The 19,197-nt window shown below is 39.1% G+C and overlaps 1 protein-coding gene across 5 annotated transcripts in view; it reads left to right on the plus strand.

Moving 5' to 3' along the window:
• Positions 1–19,177, plus strand: part of FGFR2 (fibroblast growth factor receptor 2) — a 179,700-nt gene extending 160,523 nt beyond the window's left edge. For 3 of the 5 annotated variants that reach the window (XM_073354182.1, XM_073354181.1, XM_073354185.1), the window contains 9 exons: positions 2,531–2,682; positions 6,408–6,529; positions 7,171–7,281; positions 8,331–8,521; positions 8,741–8,863; positions 10,459–10,529; positions 12,822–12,959; positions 14,774–14,879; positions 17,505–19,176. In XM_073354182.1, the coding sequence (XP_073210283.1) occupies positions 2,531–2,682; positions 6,408–6,529; positions 7,171–7,281; positions 8,331–8,521; positions 8,741–8,863; positions 10,459–10,529; positions 12,822–12,959; positions 14,774–14,879; positions 17,505–17,669 (1,179 nt within the window). In that variant the 3' untranslated portion in view covers positions 17,670–19,176. Of the gene's footprint in view, positions 1–2,530; positions 2,683–6,407; positions 6,530–7,170; positions 7,282–8,330; positions 8,522–8,740; positions 8,864–10,458; positions 10,530–12,821; positions 12,960–14,773; positions 14,880–17,504 lie in introns of all 5 variants that reach the window. The other 2 variants (XM_073354184.1, XM_073354186.1) reach the window with 1 other exon arrangement.
• Positions 19,178–19,197: the final 20 nt, after the last annotated feature.

The following is a 19,197-nucleotide window of genomic DNA, read 5'->3' on the forward strand; positions in this document are numbered from 1 at the left end:
GGATAATTATTCTTAGCTCACTGCAGTTTGCGGAGACTCTTTGGTTAAAGTGCGTTCTCTGCTTAGTATAGCCGTGTAAGCAGTATTAATAATGGCCTATTCATATACCAAGTGGGCAAGGTATTTATTATTCCTTAGTGCACAGAGTCCTCTGTGCCATGTATTTATATCTTCTATAAATGGATAGTGACTTATTGATGTTGAGGAAGAGAGACTCATTTGTGTGTAAAAAGAAGACTTTAATTTGAGTTGTCAGAGTCACCTATACTCATATCCACATACCACAGATGCAGAAGTTGGAGTTGATCTATGGCAACCAGATTTCTTTTGAAGGCAAGTTTGTCAATCAGCTGTAAAATGGAATGGTTTCCTAATATGTTAATTTGTTGAAAGCAAACCACAGCACCTTTCTCCCCATTTCTAGACATAGGCAGTCCCCAGGGAGCTACATCAAGAGGCCAAATCCACCTGATGTCACATCATAGTCTTGGGGATCTTTCTATGTTGAGAGCATCATCTTGGGGAATCTTCCCATGTTGAGAACATCATTACCTCCGCCATATCCTCCACCCACCTTAGAACTCTATTCCTGGGCACTAAGCAACTTAGCGAGCTTTGGCACTGTAACTATATTGGGGTTTAATATAGGTGGGAACCAAAGTGCAGTAGCCTGGTGTCACAGAGGCAGCAAGGATGTTATGTGTTTTTCATTGGCATTCGCAGGAGAATGTTTTTCTCTCTCTGGATGAATCAGAATGGTTGGGAGCTGCTTTATTTATAATTATTTTTCATTTAATTGTGTTTGCTGAATATCTGGAACAAATGTGAAATATGTGGCCTGCTAATACTGTACACCTGCCACATGGCATTCAGCCGCATGTGGGCCGTGGGCTAACGATTGATCACAAGACTCCTGGTCCCTACTGTGATAAAGATCAGGTGTGTTAGTCATACTGATGTGTTCAATCTCTGGCTTGGGATGGGAGCAAGTCATGCCACCCTTCGAGGACCTCCTGCCAGCTGATTGTGAGGATTGGTATTGATGGCAGCATTGAAAGAGAACCTCCATCCAACCCTACCAACAAGATACTGGGTTTCCAGAAAGAACGCCAATACCTGGAGAAAAAAGGTGGACTCAAAACTAAAGACAGAGACAGGGTGGCAACGACACTAGAGATGCCTGAGACATGAGGAGGTCTGGGGGAGAAAAAACACTATTTTGTTTTTAAATTATCTTGCAACAATGAGATTGAATAACAGTGGGATGCATGCAAGGGAAATGCCATATGTAAGGTGGCATCTTCTCTTTATTTTTTGCAGAAACTATTTTTATCCCACAAATGTAATTTGTAACATTGCTGGTGTCATTTTTGCTTAGCGGTTAGCACTAAGGGCCTCTAACATTATACTGTGAATTCCTGAATGTCTGTTCTGGGTGTCTATGCACAAACTGAGGAGCTGTGAATCTAGCCGTACAGCTGGGGAGAGGGGAGAACTAAAACCTGTTTTCATGGGGGAAAAAAAATCAAAATGCCAAAGTTCCTTTAATTTTGCAGTGTTTGACATTGAGTCATTTTTCATTCCCCCCCCCCTGCAAAATTGTAATGAATTATTTTCAATATTTTTTAATCAAAAATGTTATCAATATGCTTATTGACATTTTTCATTGTCCAAAAACTTGTTTTTAGTAAACCAAAAATGTTGATATCCTTTTTGATATTTTTGATGGTAATTTAGGGAAAAAACAAACAAACAAACAAAAAAAAGCCTTAACAATAAAAGACATTACATTGTCCCTTGTCCCCCCCCAAATGAAACATTTAAACGACGCTGACAAGTTGGTTTTTGTAAAAAGGCCCACTGAAATCAATGGCAGTAATTCTGTTGACTTCAGTGAGGTCAGAAATTCACCCCTCTTTTGGTTTTGTTTGTTTGGAAGGGGATTGGTATTTTTTAACTTCACATTTTTTTTTTATTTTTTATGTTGTTGCATGCAGCCCTACGCTATCTTATGTGGGAAGTGTTATAAATATAATTATTACTTTAATCAGTTGGGGTATGGCTCTGAATCTGTCCTCACAATAGGATTTCTCTGTATACCATTGAGCTCCCAAACTACACTTGCTTAGTGATCCCAGTTGAGCACAAAGTAAATAGAAATTCTTAGAAAATAAAAATATATTCAGGTGTATATAGGGTAAAAATAATAAAAAGGACAACTAAAATGAATGTCAATGTTTCAATAATTCATCATCTTAGAAATGGAAGAGGAAAAATGATGCCAACTAAATTAATAGTGAATGTGTTTAAACACTTAGCACTGTCCAGTTTTCTGCTTGTACAACTGACTCATTCTTATTGGCAATTGAATTAGAGTCAGTGCTTTATTTAGAAGGGAAGATAAACATGTCCAAATGAAGTGTGTGGTTTCATCCACTCTTCATTTTCTTTGGTTATAATGTATTGCCATTGTCTAATAGTTGGGCCAATATTACATCTCCTCCTTTTGCATCTTGTATTCCAATAACAGGTGTCTGCAGATTCTAGCTCCTCCATGAACTCCAACACACCTCTGGTGAGGATAACCACTCGTCTCTCATCAAATGCTGATGCCCCAATGCTGGCAGGTGTCTCAGAGTATGAACTGCCAGAGGATCCAAAATGGGAGTTCTCCAGAGATAAGTAAGTAGACTATTTCCATTAACACCACTTACAGACATCTGAAAATCACAACATGGTACTTTGAAGAGGTTTTCTTTCCAAATCTCTTCAAGGATTACTTTAGCTGTATATATTTTCCCTAATATGGTTAAATGAAAATCCCAAATATCTGAACTCTTGCTAAATGTCAGATTCACTTCTGTTTTATGAATCCAATATTTATAGTTCTGATTTATTCTGAAGTTTTCAGATGTCCCTCAGAGACATTTAGGTAACGGTAGTCCACTCTGTAGAAAACTTTCGCAGATCCATATAACTGACTTGTTAGTAGCAAAGGAGTAAATTTTAATTGTGAGTTAGCAGTGAGCCAAGAGTTTATACAATCTGGATCAGTAATAGATAATATCTCGTTAGCAGTTGTTAAAGCTAATGGGCAATCAGACCCCTGGGATTCCTTTCCATTAAACCATGTCTCTTAATCAATGTGGGTAATTAATAAATAGAAAATGTAGTACAACGCTAATAGAGATGATAATCAGTTTTGGCCTATTTGGAACTTTTTCTTTTTTTGAATAAAGCTATTCTGGAAAATCTATTCTTAGCAAAGTAATAAAGCTGAGTATCTGCAAGATCAGCTAGAGCATAGTCTTTACCATAAATATCATCCAGGGTTTAATCTGTATGGGTGAGAGCTATGAAATATTAACATAGGTAAAACCAAAAACGTAGAGTAAATTTAGTATTAATTAAAAAAAATCATTAGGTTGGTTTGAGAAAACTTGTTTTTACCATGAACAGTTTCCTTTGTAAGATCAGACTAATAACTGTTGGCTAGAGGAGTTGTAATCATGTATGTTTTGAGAACAGTTATGGAAATTATTTGAATTATGTAGTCGAAACCTGGTGCAATACACTGTAATTGCCACCTGCAATGTTCTGGTCAACAGTGGGGGTCTGTATGAATAATTTTGTCAGCCCTCACCCTGGGGGGATTCCCTGAATGCGGAACATTTTAGAGTGCTAAACATTTAAAAACCGTTTTCAGCACAAATATAGGTGGAGCTGGTTTGCAATGAAAGGAGGCTATTTAGAGGCATTTTATGAGGTTGTGGGGCAGCTGGCACACAATGACAGGATTGTTATGCTGGTGCTAGCCGTGCAATAACACATAAATTAACCATTTTCCAATGCAAATGTTTGTTCTCTGCCAAGACCCTAAATTCAATTATAGTTCTGGATAAAACGCAGAATGACCTCAGCATAGCATACCCTGCCCTTCAGTCTTTGTACCTTTTCAAGCTAGTGTGCACACTAAAAACAGATCCAAAGCATGTTGATACATTTTCACTAGTATTACGGTTCAATTAAAGAACAATATTTAAAGAAAGTCCATCAAATTGTCCCAGCTGGAAATATCTTTCTATGTTTTCCAAGGAAATAGAAGAGATTTTTAAATCATTTAGCACTAATCTATTCCTGTTCACCCCTGTGCTAAACCCCCCTTTTACTTCAGTGGTAACAGATAGAAAGCAATGCTGGGTGCTTTTTTCTGAACATCCCATCCTGTATACCTATTCTTATGAAAAAGATGTTACTTCCAAAAGTGGACCCACACAACTTGAATAGCAGTTTTTATAGCCCTGTATGTCGAGGGCCATATTTGGATCAGACATGCCAAACCCGTGAGAAAAATGCAGAAATTCGGCTTGTTTTTGGCTTAATTGGCTTGTAAGTTGCTTGTTGGCTAGTTTTTGGCTTGTTGCTTGTTGTAGTTTGTTGCTTCTTCTTCTTTTTTTTTTTTGATTGGCTCCCGGCAAGGGGGGGAAGAGAGTCAGGGTGCACAGCGGTCCCACCACAGTCCCAGACTGCACGCCGGGGGGATCTAGTCACATAGAGTGTTGGAGTTCTTAGGGATTGGTTTGTTTTGGCCTTGTTTTGAAAAGGGATTAGCTTGACTTTTGGCTTATTGTGAAAGTCGGGGTGCTTATTTACCACGTGAAAGTTGGCAACTGTGATTTGGATCCCATTATTCACACCGAATAGCAGCAGCAAACGCCACAAGTCGTTTCATTGATGCCAGTGGGGCTACTTGTGGAATAAAATACTGCTCCATGTGAGTAAAGGGAGCAGAACATGGCCCTGAAGCATTGATTTTGTAGTTCTGTAACTTTGGGTAAACACTGATATTGGCACCGAACTCTCTCAAATCTCATAGTTTTGCAATCTTTGTTTTTATTTATTTATGTATTTATTTATTCCTCCCCCCCAAAAAATTTGAGAATGACATTTCTCTGTTACAGTTTAGTGAGTACCGCCTCCCGGGTGTCCTACCCACATTGCATTTTACACATGCTGGTGGCCTGGGTACTGAATGTTCTTGTTAAAATCTTTTATGGTGAAAGTATTATGATCAAACTTTACTTTCCCCAGCCCCTGCCCCAGCCCCCTGGCTGGAGACAGGGGTTGGGAGCCTCTCTCTCATATGACATCTGGGGCAGGAGAGAGCATACAGCATGGAAATTGTCCCCACAGAGACCATACTGGGACACAGCCCCTAGTGAGAGGGGCTGAAGGAATGGGAACAGGCATCCTACTGCTGAGGATGGAGAAGGGGAGCACTTTGGGAAGAGGAGGTGCTGCTCCTGAGAGCACTTACACCAGTAACTGGCCAGCCAAGGACAGAGGCTGCCTCTGTGTAAGTGGTACCAGCACTCACAAGGGAAGAGCAGAGCCAGGGAGAGCCATCAGCACTGGCAGCTCCCGGCAGTTGTCCAAGGCTTGGAGGCATTTGGAGAGAAGCTTTCTGTATGCTCTCACAGCTGCTTTACAGAAGCAGCTCCTCCCAACCCCCACTCCCTATGGACTAGCTGCTTGGTCGTCACTGGCAGTTTCCCCTTTCCATACCCTCTTGCCTGTGTCTTCCTTCCCTTTTCCCATAAGCAGAAAGTTGTCTGGCCACCTCATTGCCCCCAACCTTGGACCCTTTAGTGGGAGAAATGGGGGTTGGGACCCAGTATGCCTGTCTCTGTGCTGCCTACTCCGTTCAGCTCCAGATGTCATGAGAGAGAAACTTGCTGCCCCTACCTTGAAACAGGAAGTGGAAAGAGAAAACTGATCTAAAATTAAACTGTTTAGAAGTCATTTTAATGTCTCTATTGCCTACAGACTGTGGGTTTATACCAGATGAGCCACTGATATTTAAAAGATCCCAAAGGTGTTGATACCACCCTTTAACACAAGAATCATTCCAACTCCAAGCTAACAAGTAGAGTTGAAACCAAACACAGAGCCACACACACAAATAAACTCTTTTCTCATCACCCTGCACTCTGGCTGGAAAAGAAGAAAATGACCATATTACAGTGATGTGAAAAGTTTAGCCGCTGTTGGCCAATCTGAAACACTGCATTTTAGTTGAGCAATTTTTAAGGACTACAGCTTGCGAGCCCTGCAAATCTGACCAGCTAGCCATCATATATAGTGTTTGTTATTCTACATAAAGGGAGATTTCAAAAATTGGTTTAGTAACTGTTCTGGCAGTATTGGATGCTCACTGTGGTGTCACTAAAAAAACATGCTACAGTGTGCATGAAACCTGGTATGCACCAGGAGTCTCATTTGTTCTTTATGATAAATGATTCATGCTATAGCAAGTTGTTGCAAGCTTTTTATATCTTGCTCTGGAATTTCACTGGCTATCTCCCTTCACCAGATGCTGTGTGCTAATCCTCTATTTACACCTCTAGGCTGACATTGGGTAAACCCCTTGGAGAAGGTTGCTTTGGGCAAGTTGTCATGGCAGAAGCAGTGGGAATCGACAAAGACAAACCAAAAGAGGCAGTTACTGTGGCAGTGAAGATGCTGAAAGGTAAAGGGGTGGGGGGGGAGATGAGATGGTAATTTTTATCAAGAAAGTTCTTTTGTGGCATCTGAACTCTATCATTATATGGGATCAGAGTTCACATAGTTGACCTCAGCCTTCAGCAGCTTTCAGTATAAATCAGTGCCTTTGACAGCCTATTTATCTTCAGCAATGTGTATTTACAAGCAAATCGAAGTCTTGTTAGAACTGTTCAGTTTTCTTGTCTGTTGGTTTCATTCACAGGAGAGACAAAATATATTTAGATATACCCATGATTTTCCATTTCCAGGTAGACAGGTACATGTTTGTTATAAACTTAGCTATAAGATTAGCTCTCAGAAAAGATGCAACAATTAATTGCTTGAGAGTCCAGTGCAGGTTTTGCAGCGTCTTGGCAATCCGTATTTTTTGCTTTTTCCTCTAAACAGAATGTTATTGAAGGGGACAGGGAAGGGGGCAGCTGTCCAGCCTGTTTCAAGAGACTGAGACCACTGCTTATCAGGTCACATGACTTTGTCCTAGAAGCTCACATTTATTCCTAAAGCAGTGTCCTTTAGATGATGTCACGTGATCTGACAAATGGCTAACAACCCAAGTTAAGCTGGCACACCAGAAAACGTTAGATGAACTTGTTTTCTCTTGTGCAGATGATGCTACAGAAAAAGACTTATCTGACCTGGTGTCAGAGATGGAGATGATGAAAATGATTGGGAAGCACAAAAATATCATCAATCTTCTTGGAGCCTGTACACAGGATGGTGAGTACAAAGCAGAAAGCTAGCCAGTGCTTTCATTCAAACAGGTCTTGAAGTGTCTCATTTATCATAATTTTTCAATAGTTTTAAAGGAAACAGTCATACTGTGATGGGATTTGCAGATATTTCTTTAGCTTAGCAGCAATATTTTAACTTCCATATCTGATTATAAACAGGCTTTGCAGCTGTAATGTTAAGAGGGGATACCGTATAGTGTGAAACCTCTGTAACTTAGCTCTGCTATAGGGAAAAGAGTTTTTTGTTTTTTTTACAGCAGTTTTACACACTTTATTCTAGGTTTCAGAGTAGCAGCCGTGTTAGTCTGTATCTGCAGAAAGAAAAGGAGGACTTGTGGCACCTTAGAGACTAACAAATGTATTTGAGAATAAGCTTTCGTGAACTACAGCTCACTTCATCGGATGCATTCTGATCTAGCTGTAGCTCACGAAAGCTTCTGCTCAAATAAATTTGTTAGTCTCTAAGGTGCCACAAGTTCTCCTTTTCTTTTTACACTTTATTCTGACACTTTCAGTCCTGTTTTAGTGAAACTTTTAGTGTGTCATTTGGAAGGGATCACTTTACTTTGTAAATGTTTTACCACTTTGTTATTATAAGCTAATTAAGAGGTATAAGGAGTCCAGAACTGTGTAAAGGTGACAGGAAAACTAACTTTTTTTTTTTTTAAAGTGGTGTAATCTTTTGGGGGTTTCATGCAATGTTTGTTCTGCAAATGTATAAAGTGCAGGAGAGAGCATGGTCTGAAAGGAATAAACTCAAGGTTGGGATTTAGGAACTCTGGAGCGCTAATGCTGTCTCTGCCACTGACTTGTGGTGTGGCCGTGGGCAAATCACCTCACAATGTTTCTGCCTCTTTTTCCCTATCTTTAAAATGGTACTTGCCAATTTTGCAGGGGTGCTGTGAAGCTTAGTTAGTGAATGTATGTGTGTACAGTGCTGTGAAGATGGAAAGCACTATATAAGTTTCTGTTAAAAATCATTTTACCCTTTGTCCCTGTTTCAACTCTCATGCTGTCTATTCTGTTTATCTAAAGGGCCGTTGTATGTGATAGTTGAATATGCTTCTAAAGGGAATCTGCGGGAGTATCTGCGAGCACGGCGACCCCCTGGAATGGAATATTCATTTGATATCAACAGGGTACCAGAAGAGCAGATGACATTCAAAGACTTAGTATCATGCACATACCAACTGGCAAGGGGCATGGAGTACTTGGCTTCACAGAAAGTAGGTAGAGATTGGCAAATGCTGCACAAATCTTTCTGGGAATATTTGTCTGATGCTTTAAACTAATTCACTTCAGTTTTAGTCTGACCCCTTTTGTGTTAACTAGAGAATGTATTTACCAGCAGAAATGTTAATGGAGGCCTTGTTCCAGGAGGTTCACATGATTTCATTTTAATGTCTCACACATTCAGCAATTATTTTTCTTTTTTTCTTTTTCAGTGCATTCATCGAGATTTAGCAGCAAGAAATGTTTTGGTAACTGAAAATAATGTGATGAAAATAGCAGACTTTGGTTTGGCCAGAGACATCAATAATATAGATTATTATAAAAAGACTACTAATGTAAGTGGATTGCAGTCTTATCTCTGGAACCAGTATTTCTTTCAGTGGGTCATTTAAAGTAGTGTGATTATAATACTAATGGACTTCTTGTACACCAGCCTAACTTTTAATCACTGAAAATAAAATAGTAATCAAAGGCATAAGCATCTCTAATCACTTTTACTAAGCGATGAATGTTATCTGTTTACACAACCTGAGAGAATATATATTACATGATTAATTATGATTAATTATTAATTATGAATGATAACATTCAGTATTGCTTTTCATAGGGCCTGATCCAAAGTCCACGGAATCAATGGAAAGATTCCCATTGTCCTCAATGGGCTTTAGATCAGATCCCAGGGTCTTTGAAAACATTTAGTAAACAGTAAAATGTTTCCTTTTATGGTACCCAAATAATGTACATTATTGTAGATATTTCTGGTTATACTTGTATTGTATTCAGGTTTGTAAACACTTTACTGTGGTGGTAAGTGGGATTGGAGTCAGGAGAATGGGTTTCATTGACCACTCTACTACAGATCTGCGATATGATCTTGAGCGAGGCAGTTAGGTCAAAAAAGTGGTCACTGATTTGGGATACCTAATTTGAGATACCTTTTGCCTAGTTTTCAGAGGCCCTGAGCAACCCCAATTCCATTTGAAGTCAATGGAAGCTATGCAAAGTGCTTTGAGATCCACTGATTCAAGTTGCTATATTAGTGCAAAATATTAATAGAATATATTACATTAAATGGTTAATTCATAAAAATAAGTTTCTAAGCTACCATCCATTGCACTTTTAAGGGTGAAACTGGGCTTTGTGTGGGCAACTCCATGGTCTTTGTCATGGAGGGAATAGAATCCACCATCAATCTTGGGGCAAGACATAGCCCCTCTGCAGACTCGTCATTGGAAATGTCATAGAGTCATAGAATATCAGGGTTGGAAGGGACCTCAGGAGGTCATCTAGTCCAACCCCCTATTCAAAGCAGGGCCAATCCCCAGTTTTTGCCCCGATCTCTAAATGGCCCCCTCAAGGATTGAACTCACAACCCTGGGTTTAGCAGGCCAATGCTCAAACCACTGAGCTATCCCTCCAGTTTCTAGTGCTCTGCAGCTCTCCTGTGCCCACCATGCTTGGGTTTGGCCCACGGGAGCAGGATAAATGTGAATCCAGTAGCCCTAACCTCACCCACCAACTAGTCCCTCTGTGCTGGTCTACTGGTTAAAGAGTTGCTGAAATTCATCTGTTTGCAGAGTGTCCTAGGCGTCAGGCCCTCCCATATGAGGCTACTGACTCTCTCCATCTCTTCCTCCCACTGATAGGCAATGTGGGGGATACGTGGCATGTAAGGGTTCTTTCTGTGGATCCTTAGATCATTTTGTCTTAGCTAATTTTGTCTGAAAAGTTTACATCTATTTATTTGAGCCCGGGGTCTGGAGAATATCAGTCTTTGTTATCTCTGAGAACACCATGTCATTAATCCTTGCTTTTTTATATTACAGTATCGAATATTTTAGAAATCCTATTGCTGAATTTGCCTTGTGAATAACTACAATTTTAATTCAGTGTTACTTATTTCTCACCCACCTCCCCGTCATGTTTCCAGGGCCGGCTGCCGGTAAAGTGGATGGCTCCAGAAGCCCTGTTTGACAGAGTGTACACACATCAAAGTGATGTGTAAGTAACTTTATTTTTTTTAGCCTTTTATTTTATTTTATTGTATTTTATTTTAGTTACAGTTTGGGGAATCTTTATATCTTTTCCTGTTTTCCTTAAATCTTAACTGCTTGCTTTCTCTGTTTCACACATTAATAGAAGGAGCAGGCATCGCCCTTAGAAAGTGAGGATTTTATGGTAGACTGCTAACCAATGCTCTGTTACTAATCTGCCTGGCTTCAAAGCACATGAAAGGTGGAGAATGCTAACCTCCTTCTGTCAGTGCGGAAGTTTTCCCCCCTTGAACTTACTTACGGATGTGCAGCTACAAAGCATGTATCTAATTTGCTTGGCTTTGGTAATATTCTGAACTTCCTTCTATTTTTTTTTTTTAAAGGAAATAATCCTGAAATTTTCACTTGTTAAAATTTGTGATAAAAATGGTTTGGATTTAGGTAAAACATACAGTGGGCTTACTTGAAAAGTTCATTCTGCTTTTAGAGTTATTACTGCTTCCAGAAGCATTCCCTATTTTAAGTAGGGGGAATAATTGGAATCAATAATACCTCTAAAACTGGAACAGACTTTTTAAGTTTCCCCACTGTATCTAGCTGACATAACCTTATGGGGTTTGCTCTACTTTCTAGGAAAGTTTTCTAGGATAATCTTAGCACTCCTTATAATTCTGGGATTACAATTTGAAACAAAATAAACTCTTTTATGGTGTAAATATTTACTGTTTTCCAGTGTCTTTGTTTCCTATACTTTGGTTTGATTTAAGCAGAAGGACTCTCTTTTTCTCTCACTTTGGGTCTCAGAATCACAGCGCTAATTGACACTACTCATAACAATTTAAATATTGCTTTTGTTGCATAGTCTTTATACAGTGCTGATGGAAATTGCACATTTCTTTATTTTTATATGAAGAGCTATTAACCCCAAAGGGCTTGATGCTGCACAGCACAGACATGAGAAATTGAACGTATAAACACAAAGTTTAAAAAAAAAAAAAGACGACGACGACAGGACGGGAAGAGTTTGATCCTGCACTAATCAGAGCACTTGCATCTGTATATAACCTCTACTTGCATTTACACAGAAGTGTAACATCCGTATGCACCATATGAGGAACTGAAGGATTAAGACCAAGATTTGCAAACATAGCTGGTGATTTTTGGGTGCTTTAACTTTTGTGGCATCTGATCCGCAGAAAGTGCTGAGTACCCACCCTGTGAAAACTGGGCCACCTTTAAGGGGTGTCAGGCTGGGCTCCCAAAATCGCTAGTCAATTTTGAATATCCTAGTCAATGTGTAGTCTTTTAAAAAATGTTAATAATGTATGATGTACATTTGGTTTTCATGCAATGTTTTCATTATTTGTAGACAACGCTGTTAACAAAAGTTAGTGGTAGCTGATTTAATTTGTTTGAGAGAGACTTTATATTTAAAATTGAATTAAATTTTAGCAACTTTTTTGAGCAAACTTGCAATAAAAGTTGCCATATGTCTACATATAGTCCTTGCCTTGACAAATATATTTATCTGTCTATATTTTTAGTAGTTTTCAAGTTTGCCAAGGTTCTGGGACCCTAAAAGCCCAGCTCCATAGCTCCTCGGGGTTTCCTGCCTGGTTTCCTACAAAGATTGGCCAAAACTGACACATTCCTGTGGAACATTTTTGTTTTTAATGAATTGGCATTTTCTGAAAGAGAAACGTTCTATCATAACATTTCCAGCCCGCTCTGCGGGTATTCTATAAATATATATAGGTATTCTATAAATAATTATACTGTTAATTACAATTTCAGTTTTATTTACAATAGCCCTGGAAACTGACAACTTGGGCGTTTGGAGAACATCGAACGGAGGCCTCAATTCAGGGAAACATTTAAGAATGTGCTTAAGACAATCCCTATTCAGCAAAGTCCTTATGCACCCGATTAACTCTAAACATGTGCTTACGTCCCATTGAAATCAGCAGATGCATAAAGTGGCAAATGCATAAAGTTAATTTCATGCTTAGCTATTTTTCTGAATAAGGATGGACTGCTGAGTTGTGGCCAAATTTAGGACCAGATTCTGCCATTGTTTCTCATACTGAGTAGTTCCTTATTTGATTAATCATCTCAGTGAAATGGGAAGTATTCAAGGAGTCAGATTCTACGTAATAAGGCTGGTAGAATCTGACCCTTAAACACAGAACTGCTGCAGAAAATAACAAGGAATCACTGTTCTCTGTCTCTTTCAGGGATATGCCTTTGCTTTTATAGGTAAGATTAATTTAATTATGCACTGTTCCCTTTTATTCTGTAGTTGGTCATTTGGTGTGTTGATGTGGGAGATCTTCACTTTGGGAGGATCACCCTATCCAGGAATTCCAGTGGAGGAACTTTTTAAGCTGCTTAAAGAAGGGCACAGAATGGATAAGCCTGCCAACTGCACCAATGAACTGTAAGGACCATTATTTACTGAAGTAATACAACACTAGCATGGTCACACAGCTAATACTGATTTGAATCCCATGCAGAATCCAGCATTTTCTAAGCTGCTTGACTCTATAAACGGGAGCATTGCGTATAAAAAAGAAATGGTTGAAACATGTTTCCAGGAAATGTGTGATACAGGATAGACATTTGCTCACTTAACTTTGGTACTGTTGAAAAACAATTAAAAAAAAAAATCTCAACAAGTCAATCTTTGGTATATTTGTTATTACACTCAGTCCTAGCGTATTAAAATCTATTGGCAAATCATTATCTGCTTTTGGTAACAGGTATGAATATGACCCCTGACTGTCTTTGCTACACATTACCCCCTGTTTTGTTCTTTCCACCCTCAAGGTCCTTTATAGTATCCATCATTCCTCCCGCCAAAGAGGAGGAGGTGCAAGAGTGAGTCTGTACCACTTATTAATCACCCAGCAGGATAGAACGCTACAAGCCACTTTTCCTGTTGTCAAGAGCTCAGTGGGCCAATAGGAGGTACACCTAGGAAGCCAGAGGCTTGTGGGAGTCCACAGCACAGACACAAGGTCACCCCGTGGCCTCTCAAAATATTCTGAAATTCTGAAAGATATCAGAATGCAAGTTAATGGTACATCCCTGCACATAGCACTTTAGCTCCTGAGTCATAGGCAAAGCCAAGCATAAAATTAACTAGTTCTGGTTGTGTTTTTGAGTATCTGCAGAATGCTGTACAAATGCCCTATATCTGTTAGGGTGCAGTACAAAGTGCAGAGCCGTTTGTAAAGTATAAAGTTCTATAATAATTTAACATGATTGGTCCAGTCTGGATATGAAATAGACCAGATTTTCAGAAGGGCTGAGCACCTGCAATTTCATTGGCTTCAACTGGCGATGTGGGTGCTCCTCACCTGTGAAAGTGGGGCCGTATATGTCAAATGAATTGTCATGCTTATAGCCAAAATCCATATTTGTCATGGCAAATGTCATGCCCTGCTTGCATGCCGTTTTGTTGAAACTAGTTGATTTGACCTCAAGCTATATCCCGGGTAATGCCCAAAGTTAGGACATAAAAGGCATTAAATCAGAGGTCCTCAAACTGTGGGGCGTCCCCCCAGGGGGACATGGAGGAACATGCGGGGGGAGTGGCTGGGGCCCGGGCCAACCCCCACAGGAGGGGAAGCACCACCTGGCTCCGCTCCTGGCACTGGCTGCTGGCCCAGGGCCCCCCGCCTGCTGACCCCAGCTGCTGACCCTGCTCCTGGAACTCCGCTCCCAGCCCCCTTACCGTGTCCGAGTCTCCCCCACCCCCAGAACCGTGGCCTCACTCCTGGCCCCAGCTCAGGAAGGGGGGGGGCATGGACGGGGTAAGGGGGGGGCGCAAGGTAAAAAGTTGGGGGACCACTGCATTAAATTATACTTCTAGTAGAGGAGAGCAATAATTACAATTCACAGAGGCTAAATTCCCTAATTCAGCATAGTACTTAACCATGCGCTCAACTTTAAGCATGTGATTTAGTTCCATTGAAACTGATGGAACTTAAGTGCTTCCCTGAATCTGGGCCTAAATGCTGCGATCTAGATGCTGGGTTTTCACAGTTATTTGCAGTGGTATAAAACTAGAAATGCAAGCTCATTGCTAAGCCCTAATTTAACAGAAGTGAAGTATTGTACAATGACCACATTAGGGTCCATGGGCTCCTAGGCGCTGCAGTAATACAAATAATAATAATTGTGAATTAAATGGACAGACCACAAGGATAAATATGGTTAATTAACCCAGTGAAATGCATATTTATACAGCTATATGATGATGAGAGATTGCTGGCATGCAGTGCCTTCCCAGAGACCAACTTTTAAGCAGTTGGTAGAAGACTTGGATCGAATTCTCACTCTCACAACTAATGAGGTAAGTAAAGTATATTCACTTTTTAACCAGCAGATCAGAACATAAAGTTTACAAGATAAATGTAATTTATTAAAATATGAAACTGCTCTATTTCTATTATAATTCTATTTATCAGTTTTCCACTGGGATCTCAGATAGATAAACTATATGGCTTAATGAATCATGTTTTTTCTTCTAGAGGTTTTGATTTATGTAATAAAACAAACACACGTATGCACGCGCACACACACACAATAAAGCGTTTTCCCTTGTCCCTCTGCATATCTCATAATAGTTTCAGCATATCATCCAGGAAAAATGTGTGTATGGGGGGGGAGATTTATGTTTCAACATTACAATTTGGTGTGAGGGACAGACCTAGAGTTTTATATTCTGAATTTATCAACTTAGTTTGATTCTCACTTATAGTAATTAAGTCAGAATAAGCAGCCAAAGTAAATGGCAGATTTCAATTGATCTGTCTAGGCGTTAATTTGCTTCATTGAAATAGCTCTGCTGGGGGTACAAGAACCCAGAGGGGAATATGGAGAAACCATGCAATTCTACAAGGGCAACATCTAGTACCATTCCAGCTGGAAATATACATGACGCTATTTTATTCTTAGAACCTTATTTTCAGAGGTCTGAAAATCTATTAGTTGTAGCAAGCAATGCATTAAGATATACAGATAGGGATCATTTCAGTTCTCTTACCACTAACTCACAGCTACCAGAAAGTTTGGTGCTTTGGTTTGGATAAATGCTGCATCCCTAAGAGGAAGAGAGAGGGCTTAAAACTGTCTTTGCACACTCCTGATTCTATGCTGCTCTAGGGGCCCGGAGCTTACAGCGGCCTATTTGTTACTGCAGACTGCCTAGCTAACCTATGGGCAGCCGTGCTGCCCATAATCTCCACAATGCTGTGGCCATGTCCCTCTTCCCACCCTCCCCTGCACACCACCTGCACTGGGGCTTGCCAAGGGGTCTTTGGGAGCAATCTTATCACTGTATTCCATAAGGCCAGCTCCAGTAATCCGCCTCAAGCTTGATATGAGGCTTTTAGGCCCCATTACACCACTTTGGCTCTTCCATGTGATATAAAGGGGCTGGAGTGGGGGTGAGGATCTCAGCCAGATGATTAACTGAATTATGTGAAACTCTTGAATCTGCGAAACTGTGTTAGAAATCTCCTGAGAATGCTCTCTCTCCCTCTCTCATATTCTGGTACTTCCTGCTTCCATTTGTGTCAGAAATTTCCAGACCATTCTGGTGCCCTGGAGCTGTTTCCCTAACCTACATGTGTATCCTGTCTTCAAACAGTTACAAAGGCCAGCTTTAAAAAAATTGCTTGTGAAATATGAAGTTATGTTAGATCAAAACTGCAGTCTAGGAACCATTTTGTTGCCTGCTATGTGGGTGTTTGTTTTAAAACCTCCATTATTGCCCTCATTTTAAAGCTATGACCATAAAGTCCTGACACTTTAAGATTTTGAAGAATCATTTAAATCAAATAATTAAATGAAATATAAAATACTGACTGATAAGATTTGTCTCGTCAGCATGATCATAACTTGTGGTTTAGCAAATGAAGAGATAGCATTAAATGAATACAGCTGCCCTTCAGAAGTTGAAAGAGAAGGAACATTTCAAGGGAAAAAATAACTTTATTCTCCTGCCAAAATTGCCGTTTCTAACAAAAGTTGCTTAACTCGAACCTTGGATTAAACTGAAATTATTTCCTTTTTGTTATACTGGTCTGGTCATGGCTACTCTAGGTCAGTAGTTGTGAATCTTTCCAGACTACTGTACCCCTTTCAGGAGCGTGATTTGTCTTGCGTACCCCCAAGTTTCACCTCACTTAAAAACTACTTGCTTACAAAATCAGACATAAAAATACAAAAATGTCACAGCACACTATTACTGAAAAATTGCTGGCTTTCTTGTTTTGTCTGTATGAAATTTTAGTTTGTACTGACTTCACTCGTGCTTTTTATGTAGCCTGTTGTAAAACTAGGCAAATATCTAGATGAGTTGATGTACCCCTGGAAGACTTCTGCATACCCCCAACGGTACACAGAACCATGGCTCTAGGAGGCAACAACAAAGAAAGAAAATCGCAGAATATTTAGTGTAGAGAACCCAAATCCAGTGAATATGGTTTTGTTATTTTTCATTTCGGTTCTCATAAGCATGCAAGTGTAGTACATGTCTAAATCTAAATTTAAAACCAGATAGTCAAACTGACCAAAGGAATATAAAAATGGAAGTATCTTTTTCTCCAAATCATTACCATATGCTAGAGAAAAATGGTTCTATTTAGGATGAAAATTTCATTTTTATCATTATAAGCAAAAAGTCCTCTTTTGATGTGGTGAGCGTGTTTATTTCCACTGATGCGGTTAATGCTCATGTTGTTGGAAATGACACATCTGCCTTAGACTGACTGACTCTTTCTTTCTTTCTCTCTCACTTTCTCTCTCTGATATATAGGCGACAGTCAATTTTGAATGTAGCTGATCTTTCTTAGTATAGAATTGCCTGAACATTTTTTGTCTGTGAAATATACATACTGCATGACAAAGCCAAATCATGTGGCAATGTGCTTCTGTCATTTATAAATAAAATTATTTCTCTCTTCCGTTCCAGGAATATCTGGACCTCAGTGGACCTCTTGAACAGTATTCACCCAGTTATCCCGACACTAGGAGTTCGTGTTCTTCAGGTGATGACTCTGTTTTTTCTCCTGATCCAATGCCTTATGAACCCTGTCTTCCCAAGTACCAGCACATAAATGGTAGTGTTAAAACATGAAAGGAAAGCATTCTTATTCCTCAGAGGAATAAAGAAACAAGAATGCCAACCTACCTACCACAAGTAAAGAGCTCTTTTCTCCAGGACCCTAATGTTTCTGTTTGTACATATGAAATATAAGAAGAAGAAAAAATATTTTGGAGGAAGATGGTCAGAACATGTGTAAAGAATTATATAGTTTGGAACTCTTAAGCAATTCCAAAAGAAGGAGAATGTTTATGGGCCATGTATGGATGTACCTCACCATGTCAATTTTCTGGCTCACTGCAAGCTGCAATGGACTTTGTTTGTACCATGGACCAGTTGGACTTAAGGCAAACTCTGGGTCTGCCTTTTTTGTTTATTTTGTAATATTTGGAGAAAATATATGTTGGCACACACTTACAGAGCACAAATGCAGTATATAGGTGCTGGATGTATGTAAATATATTCAAAATATGTATAAATATATATTATATATTTACAATGAATTATTTTTTGTATTGATTTAAAAATGGATGTTCCAATCCACCTAGCAAATTAGTTCTTTTTTTAACAGCTATTTGCTAAATGCTGTTCTTACACAGAATTTCTTAATTTTCACCATTCAAAGGTGGAAAATACTTTGCTTTCAGGGAAAATGGTATATCATTAATTTATTAACTAATTGGTAATGTACAAAACAATTAATCGTTTATAGGGTTGTTTTTTGTAATTTAAATGGCATTTCTAAGCAGGCAGCCCAGAGATCTAGTAGATATATTGCTCAGACTTTCGTAGTTGTCAGATCTTTAAAAAAAGAAATATTTACAGTATATAACTAATTTGGGGAGAATTATGCTTTTGATTTATTTGTGTTTTAAACTTCAGTGCCAGATGATTGTTCTTATCAATATCAAAATTCCCATATTTTAAAAAAATCCTTTAATAAGAAGGTCTTCTGTTTTCTGTGTGTCTGGTTTTGTAACTATCACTAAAGCATATGTGACACTTGAACAATATTTTCTAAGGCCTAAATAACACAATCATTCTATGGAGGGGGAAAAAAAGGAGAGTCTTTAATGGGTTCCTAAAGTAAGGAAAGATATTAACTTGTCTATAACCATAGCAGAATGTACTGCTCTAAAAAGAGCTGAGCTTCCACTCTGCTTTGCTCATGCATCAAATTAACTAGTATTGTCTTCATTGACTTGATAATGGGTTCCAGATCTTCTGGCCCAATAGTAGCCTTTCAGCTGTTCCTATATTGTAACATAAGTTAAAAAGAGAGAGACAATTTATCATGACAATTTGCCATAGGAATACTACCATCTTTTTAAGGGATTAGTTCATACTGGCTCCAGTATATTTTTCCAAACTATTCCGCTGGGGTCAGACAAAATATTACTGCATTTCTTTCATTTGTATTTTTTTTAAAAAAATTGTGTTTTTACTTTCAAAACACCCATTCACACTGATATAGCCATGCAATACAAATGCGAATTACACTGATTTACTTATTAAAAATTTGGGAAAAAAGTATTAACATCTGTTAACTTTTGTACTGACA

The sequence above is a fragment of the Lepidochelys kempii genome, chromosome 7, assembly GCF_965140265.1.
Source record: "Lepidochelys kempii isolate rLepKem1 chromosome 7, rLepKem1.hap2, whole genome shotgun sequence".
Lineage (NCBI taxonomy): Eukaryota > Metazoa > Chordata > Testudines > Cheloniidae > Lepidochelys > Lepidochelys kempii.